General features: G+C 36.8%; 1 protein-coding gene and 1 pseudogene across 1 annotated transcript in view; one reads left to right on the plus strand and one right to left on the minus strand.

Moving 5' to 3' along the window:
• The window catches only part of TNKS2 (tankyrase 2), a 64,212-nt gene that overhangs the window by 13,930 nt on the left and 24,640 nt on the right, over positions 1-25,642 (plus strand). Inside the window, exons 2-13 of the mRNA XM_047759861.1 lie at positions 3,410-3,634; positions 6,244-6,339; positions 7,767-7,803; positions 8,242-8,317; positions 8,696-8,790; positions 10,889-10,955; positions 13,175-13,361; positions 14,414-14,535; positions 16,991-17,082; positions 17,167-17,245; positions 19,986-20,157; positions 22,645-22,724. Coding sequence (XP_047615817.1) covers positions 3,410-3,634; positions 6,244-6,339; positions 7,767-7,803; positions 8,242-8,317; positions 8,696-8,790; positions 10,889-10,955; positions 13,175-13,361; positions 14,414-14,535; positions 16,991-17,082; positions 17,167-17,245; positions 19,986-20,157; positions 22,645-22,724 — 1,328 coding nt within the window. The remainder of the gene's footprint in view (positions 1-3,409; positions 3,635-6,243; positions 6,340-7,766; positions 7,804-8,241; positions 8,318-8,695; positions 8,791-10,888; positions 10,956-13,174; positions 13,362-14,413; positions 14,536-16,990; positions 17,083-17,166; positions 17,246-19,985; positions 20,158-22,644; positions 22,725-25,642) is intronic.
• LOC125116196 (60S ribosomal protein L15-like) lies at positions 477-2,349 on the minus strand (annotated as a pseudogene).

A 25,642-nucleotide genomic window follows, 5' to 3' on the forward strand; every position in this document is an offset into this window, starting at 1 on the left:
ATTATTTTTCTGCATATGATCATGATAACGGATTAGGACATCCTTTACATTTTAAAGGAGAATTCAATTTATAGTTTGTCCCTGCCCAAATCCATAAAAACAGCCACTTTTAAAGTAAATTAGCAGACCATTGCATCACTCCCAATGAAGCTGTAGGTTTCATCACATGCACCAGCAAATCTACATGGCTAGTTTTTGCCTCTTTTACAGAATTTTACACCTATTGTTGCAAACAGCATTTTAAACAGACATCAGCTCCCTAATAAAAGCAAGGCATTTCCTTTATTAGAAACAAGATACACCGTCACTTAAAATCTTTAAACATTATTGTACTTTAACTTTGAAAATTTGACCATGCATTCAGTGAAACAATATTCAGACAACTAGTTTTAACAGACAAATTAAAAAACACTTCTAAGCAGACATGAATGTCCTGAATTGTTTATTAGGTAAGAATTTTACAAACATTACTTGGATTAGCAGTAATGGTGGAGCTGGAGAGTATTGGCGCCTTCTCCAAGCTGCATGGCCAGAACCACCAATAGTCTGGTGGAACTTGTGGCCCTCCTCGAGGCCTCGGCTCTTTCTTCCTGCAGAATTCAGCCCTCACATCTCCCTATGCTTGTGGACTGGTTTGGTGATCCACTGGGTGTCAGGATTTCTTCTGATAGCTTTATGGAAGGAATCAATGAGGATAACCTCAAAGAATTTGTACATAGAATCTTCACCAACCCAGTAAGAATTCAGGACCTTCAGAACCCCACAGTGGTGTCCAGCTTGCTCCTCGGCAACAGACTGAAGGCTTTGAGCAAACTTTAGCTGGTTGACACCATGGTGGACAGGCTTGCCATAGGTGGCACCCTTAGGAACTGGGCATTTGCAGGCACCGCGGTGCACACAAATCCAATATATGACATAACCTTTCTTGGCCTTGTACCCCAGCCTACTTGCTCTGTCGGGCCGGGTGGGGCAGGGTGCCCTGTGGAAGGCGGAGAGCTGGTGGTACTGCCAGCAGCGTACGTGGAGGAGAAAGCACATTATGTCAGACTGCTTCTTCCTCCATAGCTCTTGGATGTACTTATATGCGCCCGTTTCAGCTTACTTGATGGCTGCCGCCAGTTGGAAAGGCACACCACATCTTCTTTGTCTACCTGTTGATGGATATTTAGGTTGCTTTCATATGGCTGTTGGAGGTAGTACCATTGCAGCATTATTTACAATAGCCAAGACATGGAAAAAACCGAAGTGTTTATCAAGGGGTGTATGGATAAAGAAAACGTAGTGTATATACATAATGGAATATAATTCAGCCATAAAAAAGAATGAAATCTTGCCATTTGTGGAAACGTGAGTGGACTTTGAGGGCATTATGCTATGTGAAATAAGTTAGCCAGAGATCAACAAACTCCAAGATCTCACTTAGGTGTGAAATCTTAACAAAATAAAACAAAAAATCCAAACACACAGATACAGAGAACAGATTGGTGATTGCCAGAGGTGGGGGGAAGGGCACAATGAGTAAAGATGGTCATAAGATACAAATTTCCTTTAAATAGAATTCCTTATGGAGTTCCTGTCATGGCGCAGTGGTTAACAAATCCAACTAGGAACCATGAGGTTGCAGGTTCAATCCCCGGCCTTGCTCAGTGGGTTAATGATCTGGCATTGCCATGAGCTGTAGTGTGGGTTGCAGACGCTGCTTGGATCTGGCATTGCTGTGGATGTGGTGTAGGCCGGTGGCTACAGCTCCGATTAGACCCCTAGCCTGGGAACCTCCATATGCCACAGGAGTGGCCCTAGAAAAGGCAAAAAAATAATTAATTAATTAATTAAATAGAATGCCTTCTTATAAAATAAGTCCTGGGGATATAATGTACAGCATGGTGGCTATAGTTAATAATACTGAATTATATATTTGAAAGTTGCTAAGAGAGTCTATCTAAAAAGTTCTCATCACAAGTTTAAAAAATTGTAACTGTGTGGTGATAGATGCTAACCAAATTTATTTGTCCCTATTGCACACATAGCAAAACCCGAAACTAAATATAACCTTATATTTCAGTTAGATCTCAATTTTTTTAAAAGCACCCCCCCCATAAAGATTTTATTAAAATCTGTTGCCTGGAAGCAGCTTAAAAAACTCTAGTCTGTAGGATAAAGTCAAGATGCCACCTTAGTGTGACATGTAAGTTTCTTCATCTGGCTTCTGCTTAAATCTGTGTGCTGACTATTGTGAATGATTTTGCTCTTTCATGCTTCCATGCCTGTTTACATTTTGTTTCTTCTACTTATGATCTTCCCTTGCTTAGCTTTTTCCCATTCTCCACCTCTCCTCTCCTCTCTGTTCATTCTAACGACCCCTTAATTTTTCTGTAAGCCTTCAGCTCAGATGTTATCACTGGAATGTCTTCTGGGATGTTTCTTCCTAGTCTCTGCTTTCTGCGAGTTTAGGTATTCATGCCTTTGAACTCTAGTGGCATTTTATGTATACCTCTTTTATGACAGTTATGTATATTGAAATTATTGGTTCTTAATGTTTCTCTACATCTTAAATTGTAAGCTCTTGGAGGATAGAGAGAATCAAAGATACTCATCTCTATGTCATAGAGCCTAGAAATATTTAGATGAAATAAAGAATCCAGTTAATCTCTTGAATCATCTAACTGTTCCCTCAGTTGCAACCAGACCAGCGCCAAACATACACTGCTTTCTGATTCAGCTCCACTCTGGTCTTTCTTAGGACTACATTCAGGCCTGGTGATTTTAAGAATATTTTTGTCAGATTTCACATGAGTGAGGTCTTCTCTCTCTCTGTCCCAATACACACATATACCTACCTCCCCATCTGCTTTAACATATGCCTGAAGTCCTTTTCTTTTCACAGTTAACTGTAAAAAGATTTTAGGTGCTATTGTGTGGGAATGGTATGAGATTAAAACTCTCATACTAAATTTGTGAAGCAGTATAAATGAGTTATCCGACTTTTTTTTTTTTTTTTTTTAATGGAGCCAGTTCCAGCAGAACTATGGGACATTGGTTTCTAAAAGAGGCTTCCTACCTAGGAAGAAGTTGCTTGTGTTGTGCAAAGTGGCAAAGTAAGGGCTTCTTTGAAGACACCTGATTTCATACTTTGCCTCTATCTTCACTACATAGACAAATATAAACTTTTCTGTTGCTATCTTACAGTCTCCCAGTTTAATAGAAACATGTTATGAGATATGGAAAAGGGATTCTGGAGAGACCCTTTGGTTTTCCCATTAAGATTAGCTAGTGATATATTTCACCTTTTCACCAGTGAATTCTTGAGTTAGTGAATCTGTTACTATTTTTGCATAACTTGTACTTAGTGATTCTAATTTGATGTATTTTCTTTGGAGAATTTAAATATGGATAATTCATTTTCTTCTAGGTTTTGGACGGAAAGATGTAGTTGACTATTTGCTTCAGAATGGTGCAAATGTCCAAGCACGTGATGATGGGGGGCTTATTCCTCTTCATAACGCATGCTCTTTCGGTCATGCTGAAGTAGTCAATCTCCTTTTGCGACATGGTGCAGACCCAAATGCTCGGGATAATTGGAATTATACTCCTCTCCATGAAGCTGCAATTAAAGGAAAGATTGATGTTTGCATTGGTAAGACTTTTTACATTTCAGAATTTTTCTGAAATAGTTTGTTATTATTCTCAATCTAAATTGAATTCGTTTGTTAATGTGATCAATTCTGCCAGGCTGAATTTAAATATTTAAGAACACTTTGTGATTAATTGGATCACAGTTTACTGAGTGTCTTTTTTGTGTGTGGTACTGAGCTTAAATTTTTTAGAGAACAGAAGTTCTCGTTGTGGCTCAATGGCCCCATATAGTGTCCATGAGGATGTGGGTTCAATCCCTGGCCTGCTCAGTGAGTTGAGGGCCTGGCGTTACCACAAGCCACGGCATAGTTCACAGATGCTGCTGGGATCCTGCATTGCTGGGGCTGGGGCCTAGGCCGGCACCTGCAGCTCCAGTTCTACCCCTAACCTGGGAATTTACATATACCGCAGGTGTGGCCGTAAAAAGAAAAAAAAAAATTTAGCAGACTACTAGAACATTTCTCCTCTCTAGAAATGTGAATTCTCTTGAGAATAACACACACACAAAGAACCAGATGGAGGCCATGTAGAAGTGAACAGTGTTAGAGGATCATGAGTGCAGAGACTGGACTGGAGTTGAGTCCTTCCTTCCTGAGCCTTTCCAGGAAGTATTGGGGAGAAATGTTGAAAGGTAAGTAGTGACTTCGTTAAGGAGCTTGATGTTAGGTAGGTAGTGTGGAATCATTGGCTTTTTTTTTTTTTTTGCCCCAGCTGTGGTCTGTGGAAGTGCGTCAGAGTAGTGACAATGCTGGATCCTTCTTTAACTCTAGGCCTCAATGATGACTTTTAAGGAGAGGACAGTGTGCTGAGAGTAGTATATTTTAGAAAGAGTGATCTGGGAGAGGGCTGAGTAGAATAGATGGCATTACAGAGATTAGCTCAGAAGCTGTAGAATAATGCAGATTATAAATGATGAAGGCATGAAGTAGGGTGGTTGGAGGAGAATAGAAATTGCAGAATAAGTAAAGGAGCATTTGAAGGAAAAATTATCAGTCATTGAGAATACTTTAATGAATGAAATAGGATTTGCCTGACAGGTTGATCAGTGACAGATAATTAATGTGAGAAGGCTGCTTATATGAGAATTTTCATTAACCTGGTTTGACTTTTCTAACAGAGTGACAGGTTTTGGACTCTGCTACCTACCTGTATTTTCTGATGCAAAATAGGAACGGTTGAAATCCTTGAGACAGATAGAAAGCCATTTCTGTGCACTAGGAAAAGTCCTGGGGCTCTGTGTTAGACTTAGGTTGTTCTTTCTCCCCCCACCTCTCCCTGCCAAACCCCAAATCACTTTATGTTAAAGTCACCATCTTAGTTTAAATTAGGTAATCTTTAAAAATAACTGAAGGATTACCTAGTAACCTCTGTCTAGTTGCTTCCTATGTGTTAAGTTGCTGCTGCCCTCTGCTCCAAATTGAGATGTATTGTAAGGAAAAGATGCATACCAGATTTCAAAGACTTAGAACAAAAAAAGGGAATGCAAAATATCTCCATTTTATTTTGCTTATAGTGTAAATATTGAAATGACAGTATATAGGTATATTGGGTTAAATAATGTTAAAATTAATATAACCTATTTCTTTTTATTTTATAATGTGGTGGAAACCTTAAAATTACTTTTATGGCTCACATTTTGTTTCTGTTGAACATCACTGTTGTAGATAGGAGTAGAGTGGAATGAACATTAACCCTGTCAAAGAACAGGAGCTGAGCTTCCCATTTGGCATGTATTTGCCTGTATTTCCTTAGCTCCTCATTTATAGAATGTGCTGGAATGTCTTTATATAACCAATAACATTATGTACAGAGGATGGCACAAGTCTTCTCTTTTTATGTGCTTTGGGTTGTAATGTAGCTTTTTTTTTTTTTTTGCTTTTTAGAGCCGCACACATGTCAAATGGAACGTCCCAGGCTAGGGGTCAAATTGGAGCTACAGGTGCCGGCCACAGCTCATAGCAACACTGGATCCCGAACCTACTGAGCGAGGCCAGGGATCGAATCTGCATCCTCATGGATACTAGTTGGATTTGTTTTCTCTGGGCTACTAAGGGAACCCCCTGCAATGTAGCATTTTTGATTGGGGCTTCGTTAACTCTATAGAGATGTGGGGAATTTTTTGTTTTTTTCTTCTATCTCTTTTAATTTTTTTTAAGAATTTATTTGAGGTGGGGTTTTTTATTTGCCTGTTTTTTTTGTTTTTAATCCTACAGATCCCTGTTCCTGGGCTATTCATAGCTTTAGAAATTTCATTTCCTGTTATGATAATATTATCTTTCTAAGATAGGCAGTGTTCATTTGGAATGAGAAAACAGAAAACAAGCTTTCAAGTAAACTTGTCTTTTTTTAGTTCCTTATGCACTCTATCTGTCCTTAGTCACTTTAACAAAAATCTGACATTGAGCATAGGGGACCTTTATTAAATGTGTCTAATACATTAAATAATGGAATATTTTATATATTCTTCAGAATACATTTACCATATTATCAGGATATGTGAAAAAAATATTTAAATAACTTTGAGACTCCAGACCAGAATTTTTTGAGAAAATGATTTGCTAAAATCAAATTGTCACAATTACTGTTTTGAAAGGTAATGTTATTTTGCAGTGCTCCTACAGCATGGAGCCGAGCCAACCATCCGAAATACAGATGGAAGGACAGCATTGGATTTAGCAGACCCATCTGCCAAAGCAGTGCTTACTGGTAAGTCTCTGTACTCTTGTGAGTATTCTGGGAAGAATATGAAGAATGAGCTTGCTAGGTAGATAGACAGTTTCCTGCAGTTAATGACCTCAACTAGATTTTTTAAATAGTGTCAGTTCAGTTGCTAGTCTTTTCTGTGTCTGGACAGTTGACATTTGATTCTTGTCTAAGAAAGGTAAAGCTTTTTTTCTTTTGTGTGTGTGTGTGTTTAAAGTTGTGATTCCTGTCTTTTTGGTGGCAGAAGCAATAGATAATTGTGTGTTACTAACCATTCCTTTGCTTTTCTAAACAAAATTCTGGGCACACCCATTTCAGTACCATGAAGAGTGCCAGTTATTGTGCTCTACTAGAGCATATTCATGTCCTTGGAGCCTATTAAGATACATAAGGCCAAGTTTAGGTTTATTTTAGACTGTCAAGCTTTTTTGTATGGTGGTATCTACCTCACATATTTTCTCCCTTATCAGAGTGTTTCTTCATAAGCAACTCTCTACTATGTTATTTTCTGAATTTTTGTATACTACATAACTAACCATGTAGAACCATGTCTAATAGTCAAGAGTCTGAGGGGCTCTGTTGTGAGCTCTTGTGCTTGGACTTTGTGATATTTCTTCTCTGTTACTGAGAAGATTTAGACTAGTCCCCCAAAAGGGTTCTAAAAAAGTGAGCTGTTATTGTAACTAACAACTCAGTGATCGTTTCCTCCTTCATTGTTCCATGCTATTCCCCAGTTTTATCTTTTTAAAAAATCTTGGGGCTCAAAAGAGCCTTGCGCAACAATCCATACACAATTTGTATTGGACACCAGTTAGGATTTTGTTTAAGCAAATCAGTAAACATTATTATTGTACTTTAAATTGTATTAATTTAAAGTTTAAAGTATTAAAGTTTTGTATTAAAGTTTGAATTCATAAAATTCAATGGTTATATTCATTTGGTAATGCTGTAGAGTATCTTTTATAATTTCTGTAATATTGGTATTTTGAGTTTTGTTTTATTTTTATTTTGAATGAAGTTGTGGATGCATTTTGTCCATTAAATAACATTGGTTTTAGGAAATTTGAGAAGGAAAAAAAAGAGGAAAAGATCACCACCTAAGACAGACTTTTGTTAAAATTTTGGTTTATTTCCTTCTTGGCATTCCTTTTTCCGTGCATATTATTTTCATGCAGTTGTGGTCGTATTTTGTTTTATAACATTGAATCATTTTTTTCCACTTTAATAGCACAGATATTCCATGTTCTCCATATAAATATTTTTAAGCTGCATAGTATTGTGTTGATTAACCATTCTCCATTTCTTGGAAATTTACTTATAAATTTTTCTATTTTAAATATAGTTCAGTGAGCATCTTTATGTGTAAAACTGGCATTACTTTTTAATAATTTTTTTTTTAATTTCTACTCTTTTGTTTTTCTAATTCACAGGTGAATATAAGAAAGATGAACTCTTGGAAAGTGCCAGGTATGTACTAGTGTTATAAATATGTACCATCGGAGTTCCTATTGTGGCTCAGTAGGTTACAAACCTGACTAGTATCCATGAGGATATGGGTTCAAACCCTGGCCTTGTTCAGTGGGTTAAGGATCTGACTTTGCTGTGAGCTATGGTGTAGGTCACAGGCATGGCTTGGATCCCTCGTTGTTGTGGCTGCGGTGTAGGCTGGCAGCTGCAGCTCTCATTTTACTGCTAACCTGGGAACTTATGTATGCTGCAGGCACAGCCCTGGAAAGCAAAAGTAAATAAATAAATATGTACCATAAATACTCCATTATTTATTTATTTATTTTTACAATAAGCGAACTCTTTTTTAAAAGAGAATTTTTTTTTAATGGTCACATGTTTCTAGATAGGATCTGATAAAAGAATACAAAATTCTAATACATTTTTTATATGTGCTAGGAGTGGCAATGAGGAAAAAATGATGGCTCTGCTCACACCATTAAATGTCAACTGCCATGCAAGTGATGGCAGAAAGGTACTTCCTTTTGCAGCTAAGTTTGTATGCATCTCTTGGTAACATGAAATTATGTTTATCTTTTAACTTAAAACATTTGACGAAAGTGCTGATATTTTTTAAGCAATAACTTGGATTAAGTCTTAACCTTAGTAAAACTTTATTAGTAAACATTTAGTTTTCTTCCTATTAGTAGTAGTGAACGTATAGACTTTTGTACTATGCCTTTGGTATACATAATGGATTTTGTAAAACCAAATTATCACTGTTATTTAGATAATGAAGTTATTATAAAGTTTTTTTCTGGATTTCTGGTTTTATATTTTGAAATTTTACCTCTTGATGTCTATTTTTTAGCTATTATTTGAATTTCATTAATTCGTCTGTTTAATATTTCAGTCAACTCCATTACATTTGGCAGCAGGATACAACAGAGTAAAGATTGTGCAGCTGTTGTTGCAGCATGGAGCTGATGTCCATGCTAAAGATAAAGGGTAATAATAAGCATTTGAACAAAAATGAGGATTTCTGAAATGTTATTGTCCTTAGGATAATCTCTGTAATCTCGTGAAAGTCATATTTCTTTACTAAACAGCATAAACATTTATTGAGTTCTAAAACCTTAAGGGCATGACTTATAGTGCTTAACTTTAGCAGCCATGAAGAGATACCTAACAATATAAATTCTCTACTAAGTTTGGAGTGATAAGTAGAAGGAGATAGTACTACAGGAGTTCTTAGAGGACATGCTCAGTGCTGGCTGTAGCATTTGGGAAATCCCTCAGGAAGAGGTGATACTTGACATGGACTCAGTTCAAGAAAATAGTGTTTAGGAAATATCACTCTATGCAAGAGAATTGGTTTGAGAGAAAATGCTAAAGCAGATATTACAGCATATCTAAGAAAGTGACTAGACCAGCTTGGCTGAAGCAGATGATTCACATAGGGGAGAAATAAAAGTTAAGTTTGGAAAAAAATGGGTAAAAACTAGCTTTTAAAGGACTTTGTATTCTAGCCTAAGGAATTCAGACTTGATTCTGTGATCCACAATAGCCACTGAAGGATCTTAACCAGAGGGAATGATTCTTCTAAAAGAGGAGTTTTAGGGAGCATATTTAGGCAGCAGTATATAGCTAGGGTAGATGGAAGGAGACTGGAGGCCAAAAGAGCAGCTAGGAGCTGTTAAATGTAAGAATGGATAAGACTTGTTGAATATCTGGACACGATCAAACAAAAGAATAAGAGAGATTACTACATTTCAGATTCTAAAGCTGAATGAGGGAGACCCAATGGTAATGCGTACTGAAATCCAGGAGGCGAAATTATTTTGAGGGGAAAACATTGAGTTTACTTTTAGAAATCTTGGTTTTGGAGTTCCCATCGTGGCGCAGTGGTTAACGAATCTGACTAGGAACCATGAGGTTGCGGGTTGGTCCCTGCCTTTGCTCAGTGGGTTAACGATCCGGCGTTGCCGTGAGCTGTGGTGTAGGTTGCAGACGCGGCTCGGATCCCGCGTTGCTGTGGCTCTGGCGTAGGCCGGTGGCTACAGCTCCGATTCCACCCCTAGCCTGGGAACCTCCATATGCCGCAGGAGCGGCCCAAGAAATGGCAAAAAGGCAAAAAAAAAAAAAAGAAATCTTGGTTTTATGAGATGTTGATGGGAACTCAGGTGGGAGTAGCTAGTAGATATTTGGAAATGAAATTAGTACTCAGGTAAGTAAGAAATCATATAATCAAAATAATGAGGAAAGCCTTGAGCCTTTAAGGAGAGGACTTTTAGAACCAAAGACTAAGCCATGGTGACCATCACTCAGTAGAGGCCATTGTGATAATGTCTGTGGTAATTAGTGAGTGATTCCCAAAGTAGAGCTGCTTAAAGGTATAAGTCAGGATTGTAAGGTTCCATTGTACCTTCCTGTGTGGAAAATTCTTCCTCCATTGCCATGAAGGAATTGTGTTTTATATTAAGGAATATAGTAATTTATCTTAGAGAATCTCAAATAAAAATGCTTCAAAGAAGAGCCAGTGTTTGAGCTCTGAGTTTGGGAAAGATGTAGAGAAGGAAGTAAGAAGGGAGGGAAATCTATCCTTTTATACCCAGGGGACAGTCTGGCATTGAAGGAACGCCAAGTGATTTAGTATACCTTTATCAAAGGGAAAGGCTAGGGAGGGTCAGATCATTGTATGCCAGGCTGAACAGTTGGAACCATCTTTTGAAAGCAAGGAAGAACCAATGAAGGACAGTAAAATGAATCAGATTTACCTTTTAGAAAATCTGGCTGTAGCTTGGAAGATAAATTGAAGTGGGGGTTCTTTCAATAATAGTACAGGGAGAAATAGTAAAGGCCCAGACTAAGGGTTTTGCAGTAGCAGTGGGGGTAGGTAGGGAGGTAGGTGATAGATTTGAAGAAGACTTGGGAGTTAGAATTGTTAGGACTTAGGGTTCAAATACATATTAGATTTTATACATTTTTGATTAGGCAGTCACGTAAGCCATTTACTATTTAAATTTTTAAGTATACATTTAATTAAAATTAAATACCTAGGGAATCAGTAATAATACAGGGTTTTCCTTCCCCTCTCATATTGTAGTGATCTGGTGCCCTTACACAACGCCTGTTCCTATGGTCATTATGAAGTAACTGAACTTCTGGTCAAGGTTAGTTCTTGTTCCCTTTTCCTCTAGTTCTATAAAATGCCTTGAAATACATAGTATATATGTTTTCTTTGTGTTTTTACTGCTTGGTGGATAATCATTATAAAATGTGGGTGATTGTTTGGTCAGCATCTGACTGCTTAATTTGTGGCCAAAGGTGAAGTTTCAACACTCTTGAAAATATCAGAAAGCAGTTTTTAGTGAACCGTATATTACTAAAAGCGCTAGCTACCTTGAGAGTAGATCCAAGGATGTTACCCACGCCCATTTCTTTTTTGTCCCCCAGCCTCACATATGTATTTGACCACATTCTTTGAACTTCTCCCACTCTGCCCATTCTGCCCCTAAAACTTGGCTCATTCTTCAGCAGCTGTCTTGGAACGGGAAAGAGGAAATTTGTTTGTAATGCGTCTATGCTTCCTTTTGGGCATGAGCTACCACAGAATACATTTTTCCACAGTAACAACTTTATTATAATAATTAGATACTCTAAGTAGTTCATAAGCCTTTTAATTATTACACTTTTTTCTTTTTTTTTTTTTTTTTTTTTTTGGTCGCACCTGCAGCATGTGGAAGCCCTCAGACCAGGGATTGAACCTGAGTCATTGCAGTGACAATGCTGGATCCCTAACCCGCTGCGCCACAAGGGAACTCCATGTTACACATTTTTAACTAATTCTTTTGCTTATTGTAAAACTGAATCTTTGGATTCAGTAGAACATTTGGAATGTAATTATGGATGAGAGTGAAACATCAGACAGATTGTATTGGGATTTGAGGAAAACTGAATGGTGTTTTCCTAAGATGTAGTATTCACCAGAGAAGAGTGGGAGGCTGTCTAGAGGCTATGAAGGGCATTAACTGAGGTAAGGGTGCAGTTTCCAGAGAGTCAAATTCGAAGAGTCAGGGGTTACCTAGTAATTTTAAAAAGCCATGTTAGTTGAAAAATAGTTTGCCACCATTGAAAGTACTAAAAGAGGAAGTAACTGGTTTGCTTTCTGAAGCAATGCCATGGAAAGGATTTTGTATTTGATAAGTTGAACTAAAGTAACATCTGGGGTCCATCTAACTCCAGTGCTTGAAAATGTCTAAAATTAAAAACTAACAATATCAAGTATTAGCAAGAGCGTGGAGTACTGGAACTCAAACATTGCTTATGACAATGCAAAAATGATACAACCATTTTGGAAACTGTGCCGCAGTTTGTAATCAAAGTAACCATGTAGGAGTTCCCTCTGTCGCGCGACAGGATCAGTAATATCTTGGGAGCATGGGATGCTGGTTCAATCTCTGGCCTGGCACAGGTGTGTTCGGGATCCACATTGCCACAACTGCAGGTTAGGTCACAGCTGCAGCTCGGATCTGATCCCTGGCCTAGGAACTCCATATGCCGTGGGGTGGCCAAAAAAGAAAAAAAGTAAACGTACATCTTCCATATGATCCAACAGTTCTACCCTTAAGGATGTAGTAGTCAAAAACAGGAACAAACTTGATAGAACAATATAAGTGAATCTCAGAAACATTGTGCGAAAGAAACGAGACATGGAGGTTCCCACTGTGGTACAGTGGGTTATGGATCCAGCATTGTCTCTGGAACGACACAGCTTCCATCCCTGGTGCAGCACAGTGGGTTAAAGCATCTGGTGTTGCCACAGCTGTGGCGTAGGTCGCCTGCAACACAAGTCTGTACTGTGTTACTCCATTTTTGTGAAATTCAAGAACAAGTGATTCTAATATATAGTGCTTATATTGTTATCAGAATGGGAGCAAGAATTGTCTATAAAAGGAGCTTAAGGGAACACTCTAGGATAATGAAAGCATCCTGTATCTTGAATTGGGTGATGGTCTCATAAATATATGTATATGTCAAGACTCATCATACTGTATACTTAAGGAACTGTGTTTTACTATATGTAAATTAGAGCTTAGAAAAGAGAAAAAATAATTCCTGGAAAAGATGCAGGTTAAATTTAAAGCTTCATTTTTAACCGTTTTTAACAATAAAAGAGTTAAATAGGCACTGTGGGTAGGCCAAGCAACCAGTGATTGTTTTTGTGTGGGTGAAAAATGTTTTTTGTTTCTGAAATAATTGCTTCGGAAAGTGACTTTGGGGGACAGTAATCTTTTTAAGCTTGCATGATGTTAAATTACACAGCATTAATAATTCTAAATCCTCTTAAAATTTAAGCTCTAAATGTATGCTTTATCTGCCCTACTCCTAGCATGGTGCCTGCGTAAATGCAATGGACTTGTGGCAGTTCACTCCTCTTCATGAGGCAGCTTCCAAGAACAGGGTTGAAGTGTGTTCACTTCTCCTAAGTTATGGTGCAGATCCAACTCTGCTGAATTGTCACAATAAAAGTGCCATAGACTTGGCTCCCACACCACAGTTAAAAGAAAGACTAGCATGTAAGTATAAAGTGATGAATGTTAGCTAAGCTTTTAGATTGGTAAACTAAAATTTTTTCTCTCTTGTTTGTTTTTTTGGAAATTTTAAAATAATAAAGTATTTTCATTAGCTATGGATATCTGTTGTTCAGAGTAGCATTTAATCATTTAGAAGTTTCTACTCATTTTGTTCCTAAGAAGCTATGAAAAGAAAGTGTATTTGTATTTATTTTTTCAAGTCAAGTTAAATGCTTTTTATATGTGTTTGTCTTATAGATGGCATGCTTTTGGAAAGAAGAAATTTGAGTTTTGTTTCTGTCTTTGATGTGACTTTGTGTTTATCTGCTGTGAAGGAAAAGTGTTATTTGTAGGACTGCTATCTTATAAACATAGTCCCCAGATCTTACCATCTAATATTCTTTGGTATCTGGACAGTCCTGTGCTTTTCTAACTGAAATAGATGTAGTACTGAGAAATAGCTACCTAGTTCAGACATAGTATTACTACACATAAATAGAAGCTTGTGTTAAGCTTGCATTATTCTGAAATAGTAAAGGATAGTGGGTGGTTTTTCAAGTTCCATGAATAAAGAGAAATTTTGAGAAAGTATCCTCTTTCATTTGTTCATCAGTAATATCCACCTTGTCTAGTCCCAAGTTTGCTGATGAGTGAGCAAAACCATCTGCTACTGCTATAATGCTAACAGAGGGACTGAGATCACCTTTTATTTTATTATTTATTTACTGAGAAAAGTTCTGTGCTTTGCAAATTCTCAGAACTCTCTGGTCTGGGAATGCATTGCAGTAATCCAGATATCAGACCAAAACAGACTTCGAGTTGGCCATGGGCTACATCTCTTGTATACACATGGTGGTGAATTGGGTCATAACCCAGGCGAACTGGAGTATCACTGTCTCCCTTTTCAGTGGTTATATTTGGAGAATCTCTTTAGAGCCTAATCTGGCTACTTTCATAGATAACTTTGAAAATAACTTTAAGAAAAATGTTTTTACAGATAAGTACCATAAATTTGATAATTCTCATGCAGATTTAAATGCTTTTTCTTCGTCTAGATGAATTTAAAGGCCACTCATTGCTTCAGGCTGCACGGGAAGCTGATGTCACACGAATTAAAAAACATCTCTCTCTGGAAATGGTGAATTTTAAACATCCTCAAACACATGAAACAGCATTGGTAATGTTTCAGGTTTAAGTTTTTAAAATGAAATAACTAAAACATGCTCAACTAATTGTAATGTCCTACTTCTTTTAATGATACAGGATAACCAACATAATATCCTACCCTTAATAATAGCATTGTTTTTAAAATATGTGGTTTTTAAGAATTAACACCTGCAGATATTAAAGAAAAAAATTTCAAATATTACAGAAAAAGTCAGCATTATATTCCCTCAAAAGGCAGTACTTTTGTTCATTTGAGCATCCTTCCAGACAAAAATTTTATTCACATACTGGTATATGTATACTTTTATTACCATAGTTATATATATCATTTTCTTTTTTATTAAAAGAGTATAAATATTTATGCCTGAAAATTTGAAAGCCACTGAAAAAAAAAATTCTGCCATCAAGATAAAGGCCACTTTGGAGTTCCTCTGTGGCTCATCAGGTTTTGGACCTGGAGTTGTCACTGCAGCGGCTCAGGTTACTGCTGTGGCACAGGTTCAGTCTCTGACCCAGACGCTTCCTAAGTGCCATGGGTTCAGCCTAGGGGTAGGGGTAGGGGTGGGGACGAGGGGAACCACTTAGTTTTCCTTTCGGTATTGTAAGTTTTTTCAAAATTAAAGTCTCTATATCTTCCCTGTATACTGTGTGAATAAAGTATCTATGAAAGGAGTCTATTCCCTGATAGAGGTAATATCAACCCTGATGCTGTAACAAAGTGTGAGAATCAGGCAGTCAATGGAGAAGCAGTCAGAAAAGAATGGGAGCTAGTAGGGGTAAGTGGTAGAAGACAGAAAAGGGAATGTTGTGATCAGAGACTACCTTTGAAGTAGAAATTTAAAAGGAACAAAGCTGTTTTGAGTTGCAGAATGTACTTTGGGTGAGGAAAGATGACTCTAGGTAAATTAATGTGTCTAGGGACAGATTTAACTCACAGTAGCCTTACTTACCTCGTATCTTTTATAGTTAATTTTCTTCCTTATGCCGTGATGTAAACTCTGTGAAGTTTATGTGGAAACCTATCTATAAAGCATTTTAGACCTTTTTGTTACCTATGTGTAAAAGAAAATTCATGTTAAAAAAATAGCAGTTTCAGACTCATAAGAAATGCCAGTGCAAAATCAAAATCATAACAGCATCAAGGCAATACAGAGAAACTTGGAAAAACTGACATGGGAAATTTTCTGGTCTGATAAGTTAATTCTATGTGTTGTTTTCCCCTATGTACTTTGCTATTAAACCACTCATTTTTGTTATTAACCTTAAAACATACAAAGAGTTGAAACTGTTGGTAGGTAGTTGTGTTGCAGAAGCAGTGTCTTCCAGGTTTCTAAAGCTTACAGGCTCTGCCTGTAACAGGATGGGGCAAAGGAGCAAATGTGCAATTTAAAGTGGATGAGCTCAAGAATTCTTGCATATAAGCTATTTCCATTCTCTGTGCCATCCTGATAGATATCCTGGGGTGATAATTCAAAACATACCCAAAGAACTATGTTCACCAATTACAAATGGTTTTATTGAGGGCAAAAGAATGATTTTTGTGATAGCAACACCATCAAAAAAATGAATCTGAAACAAAGTCTTAAAGATCGGATAAGCATTAACAACAGGTTAAAATCAGAGAACAAATTTCATATGTACTGTGTTTAGATGTGTGCACAGTTTAGCTTGACAATTCCATGAATTCTCAGGTTTCAGTTTTAACTTAACATTCATACTTTGATTTAGTCATTCACTTAGTCTGACATTTATTGAACATCTTTTGTGGTTATAATCCTGGATGTTGGGGAGACAAAGATCTGGTGCATGATCATGAGATGCTTAATGGGTTTAAAACTGTCAAGTCACTGCCTCCTGTTCCCTTTCTTCCTTGATGCATCATAGACATAGATCCTGCAGCCTCCAACTCAGAGTGTATCATTTTCTATCACTGATTTTACCAAACAGGTCAGATCCTTATTCTGCAGGAGCAACTCATGGAGAGAGAAATAAATACCACCCAATTTGTCAGCTCTTCCATTAGTGTTTTTACCAAGTATAATCCAGAGCTGATGCATACTCTGTTATTTCTTTATATAAAGAAATCCCAACCATTGGGGTGTTTTATTAACCTTTAAAAATTACCATAAACACCACACTCTTTGGGAACAGTTTTGAAGGACTGTTGGTCATAGTTTAAAGTTTTCATCAGAGCAGTAGTAACTTTTTCACAGATGTAGGACAACTATATAAAGCTTGATCAAAATATTTAATAACATACCACTTGATGGGCTTTTTAGGCCCTGTCAGAATTTGGTAATCATTACACATTCTGTCCAATGGAAAGTCTTAGAGCAAAATTAGGTCAAAAGTGAAACAAAGGCATTAAATAACTTCTTGATTGTTCTTAATTGGAAACACAAATATTCTTAATAAAAATAAGTTATGTATAGTCCTTGATTAATGCTGCAATTTAAATTATCTAGCATTGTGCTGCCGCATCTCCATATCCCAAAAGAAAACAAATATGTGAACTGTTGCTAAGAAAAGGAGCAAACATCAATGAGAAGACTAAAGAGTAAGTATGCTTTTAATGATTAAAAATTATTGATGCTTTTATTTTTTGGAAACTACATTCATTGTCTGGCTTTTTCTCTTTAAGATTCTTGACTCCTCTTCATGTGGCATCTGAGAAAGCACATAATGACGTTGTTGAAGTAGTGGTGAAACATGAAGCAAAGGTATACTTAATTTTTGGTAGTCTTTGGTAATCCAGTGAGTTATTTTCTATTTAGGGGATGAAACGCCTGACTTCCTAAACTATTTACTCTCTCATAAGTATAACTTTTTTCCTTAAAATAGTCCTGCAGATACTTTTTTATATCTTTTTGATAGAAGGTCTGTGGATTTACTCAAAGATGTGTTATTCCTATGTATCCTACCCTCTCCCTTCCTTTTTTTTTTTTTTTAATTATTAAAGTATGGTTGATTTACAATATTGTGCCATTTTCTGCTGTCCTCTCCCTTCCTTTTAACCACACCCAGCTCTGGTCACATTATCCTTCAGGTCTTTTTCTAACAGTATACTCTTCAGAGTATTCCCAGCTAGACACGTTTATCCTGACCTATCATCTTTCCAGGATTTTCTTCTGGCATCTTCTGTTCCTTGGTAACTATGATAACTCCTTTTATTTACCCCAGCCACAGCCTCTTACCCTCTGTTATTTCATGACTAGGCCAAAGAACATGGAACAGTAGGAAATAAATTATTTAAATAACTTGACTAAAAATATAACTCCTCATATTGTGAAGTTACTGTTAGTTGGCATTTGTACACAGTACATTTTATTCATGGAATGATTAGGTTTTCATCAAAGCTAAAAGTCACTGCTTACTGAGGAACTTTGAAAAAAAGCTCCTCAGTAAGTGTTATACATAGCATCTCAGACTGGAAGCAATAACAGTCACCTAATTCAATAATTACCAGTTTTTAGCCATAGATCCTTGCTTGCTTCAGACAAAATCTTTGGTAGAAATTCATTACATAGCAGAATTGAGCTGCTCTAATGAAGGGAGAAGAAAGAAATAGAGCTCCCTTTCCCCTGGGGGCCTCTGAGGCTCTTTTCTAAATGAACTTTGCAGAATGGCTTTCTAATCTGTCCTTCCTTGGGTTTCCACTCAAGGATCACTGTAGAATTTTATAGTTTCTTTTTGTGTTACCTCTCTTTGAATTGGGGGAAATTCTTGATAATGTGTAATCTCAATCCTTCTTATTGTAAAGTATTGAAAAAATAAAGTTTATTTCTGCTTGACTGCTTGGCATATCTCATTTGTCTCTCTCTTCTATAACTTTTCATTGATTGCTCTTTTCTTACATGTGGTGCATTACTTAAAGATCTGGATGCGTATTAAATTTGAGGTGTGAAACTTGGTGAAATAATCTTGACTAGGGTGACCAACCATCCAGGTTTGTCCTAGACTCAGGGATTTCTGGGAACACAGGACTTTCAATGCTAAAACTGAACAGGTCCCAGACAAATCGGGACAAGTAGGTCACCCTAATCTTGACACAGAGTGGTACCCAAATAAAATTTTCAGTCAGATGTAATTCATATTTCAGTGGGTTTTGGTACATGAATAAATAGATTAATTGCCCCGAGCATTTTAAGTTGATTTTCAGATTCCATAAGCATGGAGACTAATTCTTTATAGGCTACTTTTAGATTAAATGAGAAAGTGCTACAGTATACTCCTCTTCAGATAGTCTCTGATTCCTTGAATATGAATTGCACAGTGTCTCAAAACACACTAGTGGTCACAGGATTGATTACTGAGGAATTTGAGTTCTCAATTATGTTTTGAATTATTTTTCAGGTTGAAGGGTGGGGATGAGATAGGAGTCTTCTAGGTGATTTTTTTTTTTTTATTATGGAAAATTTCAAAAATACAACCAAGTTAAAAGAATTTTATAGAGAATGTGTATACACACACACACACACTCACCACCTAAATTCTGTCACTAGCATTTTAACATTGTTTTCTTATATATTTATCAATTTCACTCTCTATCCATCAATATCTTATTTTTTGACACACTTCAAAGTAATTTGAAAATTACTGTACATGTCTCCCTAAATTATTTGACTAGACATCAACCTGAGGTCAGTATTTTGATTATAGTTTTTCTTTGGATATGGAATTTACATGAGAAGAAGTGTACAAAATGTACATTCACTGAATTTTGCCTAATGCATACGCTGGTATAAGCAAAACTCATGAAGCTAGAGAACATTACCTCATGGTAAAGGCAGTGTTCTTGCAAAGAGGCAACAACCATTTCGATTTTTTTCCAACATAGATTTGCCTGTTCTGGGCCTTCATGTCCATGGAATCATACAGTATACACTCTTTTTCATAAGACTTTCTGTTTAGGATAATATTTAGGAAATTCAGATACATATTAGTGGTTTGTTCCTTTTTATTGCTGAGAACTATTCCATTGTGTGAATATATCATAGTGTCTTTATCTATACAGATTATATTTTACATGGTAAATAAGATAGAAGATTAAGCCAATAGAAATGAGTGTTTAATGCTAATTTAGTCTCTGGTTTTGTTACTGTTATCTTGGGGTTGGTCTCCACATTTCTGCACCTCAGAGATGCATAAAAATACATGCATTGGAGTTTCATGGGCATGTCTAGCTCCAAGTGGGGTGAATCTGTGAATACTTTATTGCTAAACATAGCTGTTACTCAACATTTCATCCTTTTAATCCAAAATTGGGTCTTCTGATGTCAGCCTTCATGAGTTGGTAACTTTCTACTCTAGATTTGAGTAAAAATACTTGCTTTGTTACTAGATAGTTGGCTTCATAAGAGAATAATAGAGATTTGTAAATTAGTAACAAGTGCTAAATACATGAGTGGATTGTTTAAATTTTGCACCACAGGCTAATTTTGGCTTTTTCTGATTGTTAAGGTTAATGCCCTGGATAATCTTGGTCAGACTTCTCTGCACAGAGCTGCACATTGTGGTCATCTGCAGACCTGCCGCCTACTCCTGAGCTATGGGTGTGATCCTAATATTATATCCCTTCAGGGCTTTACTGCCTTACAGATGGGAAATGAAAATGTGCAGCAGCTTCTTCAAGGTATCAAATGCTTCCATGCAATTAGTCTTTTTTTTTAATTAACCTTTAAATTTTTCTCACATATCCTGTAGGAGTTAGTAGTAAAAGAATTTTCAGAATTGTTGGCTGTTATTTCTTCTTAATCGACTCATTGTACTCAGTGCCCAAATGTTAAGTCTTTTATGATTTTGTTCCAATAGCACTTACCAATTTCTCCGAGTTAATACCTGGCTCTTAAGTTTTTATCTAGAAAGGTTTTAAGAGTGGGATACAATAGTTGCTATTTCTTTTTCTTTTTAGAATCCACTTGAAGAAAATTTGTGTTGAAGTACAGTTGATTTACAGTATCATGTTAGTTTCAGGCATATAGCACAGCAATCAGTTATGCCGATATACCTCTGTGTGTGTGTGTGTGTGTGTATACATCAGTATCAATATATACACACACACACACATATATATATACATACTCATATACATATTCTTTTTCAGAGTTTTTTCCCTTATAGTTAATTACAAAATACTGAGTATAGTTCCCTGTCCTATGCAGTAGGTCCTTGTTGGTTATCTATTTTATATATTATAGTGTGTATATGTTAATCCCAACCACCTAATTAATCCCTCCCCTGAACCTCCGTTCCCCTTTGGTCACCATAAGTTTGTTTTCCATGTCTGTGAATCTCTTCCGCTATTTCTTTTTAAAGAAAAGAAAACTGAGAAAGGTAGATGTCTCTTAGTAGAGTAGCCATAGTGATAAAACTCTAAAAACTGGCCTTGCCTCTTCACTCTGTTTTAGATCCTTCACATAAAGCATGTAGAATTTGTACAGGTTAACCAACTACTTGACTTATTAAACATATTTAACTATTGAATTCACTGATACTCATTACACTTTAAAAATCAAATCAATTTAGATTAAATGTCTACGCATACGGCATAGGTTAACCATTTCAGCCTAGATGTCTGGTCCCATAAATTTTAAAATGTCTTTGCCTACATCTCTTTATTTAACTAGAATTTAAGCTCTAAGCTCAAATGAGAAGAAATGCAACAGATCAAACCTTTTGTACCTTTAACAGTCACTTGATTATTATTACGCCTGTGATCTGGAAACCACATTTTAAGAAAAACACTGCTTGACTAGATGAAGGCAAATTAATAGGATAGATCTCCTGGGAACTGCTAAAACTGAACTAACTACAAGACTGCTCTCATGATTCCCTTTACTTCCCCGTATACCACAGTATTCATTTCAGTGTCAGTTTGGGGGGTAATAACACTAGTTTTATAAAGTTACCTGGTCATGGACATTTACAATCTTGGTAGGTTTATGCTTAGTGATGCTACTTGCCTTTCTAGCCGATTTCTTAGAGTAAATTATCAAAGATTGAATTTTCACGTCAAGGAAAATGTAATGATTCTTAATCATTTCCTTGGGTGAATATGTGTGTGTGTGAATTACAGAAGTAGTAGATGTCCTTTTAAATGCAGATTTTGGAAATGTTGTCACTGTAGTAGCCCATTTGCTCTTTTCCCAATAATGGATGAAAAAACGCCCAATATCTCATTATTTTAATTTGCATTTCTAATATGTATATTGCAGTATTTTTTCCATTTTGATCTTTGTCTTTCATGTTGTTTAATGCAGTGTTATTGCCTGACGGATATTTTTCCATTTCAGTTTTGGTTCTGCTTTTGATGTAATACTTTAAGATATTTTTCTACTTGCAGATAAAAAATATTCACCTATATTTTCTTATAGTATTTTTAAGGTTTAATTTTTTTATGTTTTTAATCCATCTGAAGTTTATTTGTTCTAAGATACAAGGCACATATTTTCTTCCTTTTCTATGAGATTTAAAATGAGCTATGATTGGGAGTTCCCCACTGTGGCTCAATGATAACGAATCCAGCTAATCCATGAGGACGCAGTTTCAGTCTCTGGCCCTGCTCAGTGGGTTAAGGATCCGGTGTTGCCATGAGCTGTCGTGTAGATTGAAGACATGCCTGGGATCATGTGTTGTTGTGGCTGTGGTATAGGCCGGCAGCCACAGCTCCAGTTTGACCCCTAGCCTGGGAACTTCCATATGCCACAGGTATAGCCCTAAAAAAAACAAATAGAATTTTAAAAAGAGCTATAAAACATAGAATTTCAGATCCGAAAATGACTTCACATATCTATCTTCTAGTACACCTTCTCTTCAGAACTGAAAAAAAATCTGAGGCCCAAAATGTTCAAGTAACTTGCTGCAATTTGCATAGTTGGTTAATGGTAGAACCATGGTTAGATCTCTAGCTTTTGCTATCCTCCTTACACCAGTCAACAGACTTGGTTATAGAGCAGGCCTCTTTCATTACCTGTTTTACAGTTTTTACTGCCTTTTCTCTACTGCCGTTGAAATTTTCTGCATAATTACCATCAAACTGTAAAAGAACTTTAGTCTCAAATAAGATGCTTCCCGTAAAGCTTGATCCCACTTTAATCACTTTGCTTCTCTTTCTTTTTAGAGGGTATCCCATTAGGTAATTCAGAGGCAGACAGACAGTTGCTGGAAGCTGCAAAGGCTGGAGATGTAGAAACTGTAAAAGTAAGAGATGATCTTATGTTTTTTATTTTGACAGTGTTTAAAGAATCTGTACTGTTAAAGTGAAAAATCTAGTTATTTATATGAGTGTTTTAAAAGGTCAGTAATGCTAATCTAGTTCTGCTCTGCAAATAAGAATCATTATGAAAAAAATGAAGGAAACTCTAGTTTCACATGCATGTCAATAAATACATCACAGTAACAAACTTAAATAAACTGCATGTTTATGAAAGTGGATTTTGTTTTGAGGACCTGTTGGAGTTCCCGTCGTGGCACAGTGGTTAACGAATCCAACTAGGAACCATGAGGTTTCGGGTTCGGTCCCTGGCCTTGCTCAGTGGGTTAAGGATCCAGCATTGCCGTTAGCTGTGGTGTAGGTTGCAGACACAGCTCGGATTCTACATTGCTGTGGCTCTGGCATAGGCGGGTGGCTACAGCTCCAATTGGACCCCTAGCCTGGGAACCTCCATATGCCATGGGAGTGGCCCAAGAAATGGCAAAAAGACCAAAAAAAAAAACCTGTTTGTCCCTTTAAGGATTAAGATACATCAAATTATTGTCTGTTATTATTTACATATAACACATAAGCAGAAAGGGAAGAAAAACAGTGTGTCACTCTGCATATATAGTTCTGGTTTTTTCATTTCTTTGCCCTTCTGTGAGGACCTGGTGTTTAAATCTAGTAACAACACAGTGTCACCACTTTCAGAGCCACTGTCTCCTAATCTTCAATTTTTCTGGTCTATATTTTTTTTTTCTTTCTCAGAAGAGCCAACTTGAGCCCTTCTATGGCCCATCTCCTATAATGGCCTTCACTGGAATAATTTTTGCTTTTACTGTAGAGTCGTATGTAATGTCTTAATGCCTATACCACATATTTCTGTTGCCTACAGAAACTGTATACTGGGTAAATAACTCAGAAGACTCACATAACAAAGAACAAGACTACTTTTCAAGTCAGCTACTTCAGCATGTTTCATGAATTAAATCTTTAGTAATGCAATAATATTAATTTCCAGAGCTATTAGGGGGAAAAAGCCTTGTTGTGTCCTCCCTCCCCACCATACACAGATTTTTTTGAAAACGGTAATTGTTCCTATTTGAGGGGGCACTGATGGTAAGAAGTTTTATAATAAGCTAAATTTATTGATTTGAGTCATGGCAAAAGTCACTCTTAGAAGCAATTTCACTGTATTTCTATACGATGTTCTTAATCCTAAACAGTCCTACCGCATAAAGTCAATTTTAGATTTTCTGAGAACAAAATGTGAACATTGGTCTCATCTAAACTTGAGCTCTGAGGAAGTTTATTCACTCTTTTCAAATAGATTTCTAGAATTTGATTTAAAAGTCTGTGTGATCATTTCCTACTGCTTTATCTGTGTAGATAGTATAGTCATCTTCAAATAACTTCAGGTTTATTTTTTTAATAATTTAATTTTTTCGGAGTTCCCCTCGTGGCTCAGTGGCTAACAAATCCGACTAGGAAGCATGAGGTTGCGGGTTCGGTCCCTGGCCTTGCTCAGTGAATAGGGGATCCAGGGGTCTTTGTTTTTATCAGGGTAGAAGGAGCCCAGAGGAAGAAGATGAAAAGAAGAGACTCAGGGCAGGAACTGGACAAACTTGAGAGCTAGGCGGTTAGGGTAGCCAGTGATAACTACCAAACCTAGCGGAACTTGACACATTAAAAATACTCATTCCTCGGAGTTCCCGCCGTGGCTTAAAGGAAATGAATCTGAGTAGCATCCATGAAGATGCAGGTTCAATCACTGGCCTTGCTCAGTGGGTTAAGGATCCGCCATTGCCATGAGTTGAGGTGTAGGTCGAAGGTGCGGCTCCAATCTGGCATGGCTGTGGCATGGCAGTTTCCAGCTCGACCCCTAGCCTGGGAACTTCCATATGCTTCAGGTGCAGCCCTAAAAGACCAACAACAACCAAAAAAAACTCATTCCTCAAGCCTGACTTCAGACCCATGAAACACCAACTCTCAGTGATGGGACCCTGACGGTGTATATCTAACAAGCTCTTGTTTGGGAAGCTCCGAAGAGCTTTATCAGACATGTTATTAAACGTGTTAAGGTAAGCCCACTGATAGCTGGTTCCTTTGGTTTATAAGGCTTAAGTTATCCTCAATCTTAAGGGAAAGGGTTTTTACTAATATTCTTTACTAAAATACTCTTTTGACCTTTTTTTAAGCACCGTGATTTATTTTCTATATTGCTTTCCTTCCCCAGATTTTCACACTTTTCATGCAAAATACTCTTGAGTATTTTGAGTGATACTCTTATAACCTTTCTCAGCTAGACTCCCTCATCTGAACAAAAAAAAAACCCACAAATTATTTGAGTGACTTTTCTTAATTCTCCCAAGGATGAATGTCATTCTCTTAGTTAGTTCATTCCATTTAATACAGTATTAATTCTCTAAATGTAATTCCTTGACTGCCAGCATCAACTTCACCTGGTAGCTTGTTAGAAGTGTGACATCTCAGGCCTCATCCTAGCCATACTGGATTAGGAAATCTGGAGGTAGGACCCAGGGCACATGAAAATTTGACAACTATTGTTCTAGAACAGTACATCTCAAACTTTAATGTGCTTACTGATCACCTAGAGGTCTTGTCAGAATACTGATTCTGATTGAGTAGGTGCAAGTCTAAGTTTTAACAAGTTCTCAGACGGTGCCAATACTCCTGTGATCCACTGTATATCTACATATATTGCCACAAAATGAAAGTTGCAGTTGCTGCTAATTGGTACTTTAGGTAAATAGTGGTAGTGGTAATAATAAAATTTACTTACTAGCTTTAGTAAAGAAGAGAGTTATAGATAAGAGAACTAGAGGAACAAGAAATAAGATGAATTAAGAATAAATAGCAAAGAGTTTCTGAGAATAGCAATATGATGAGACAAAAAAATAAA

This window comes from Phacochoerus africanus, chromosome 15, assembly GCF_016906955.1.
Source record: "Phacochoerus africanus isolate WHEZ1 chromosome 15, ROS_Pafr_v1, whole genome shotgun sequence".
Lineage (NCBI taxonomy): Eukaryota > Metazoa > Chordata > Mammalia > Artiodactyla > Suidae > Phacochoerus > Phacochoerus africanus.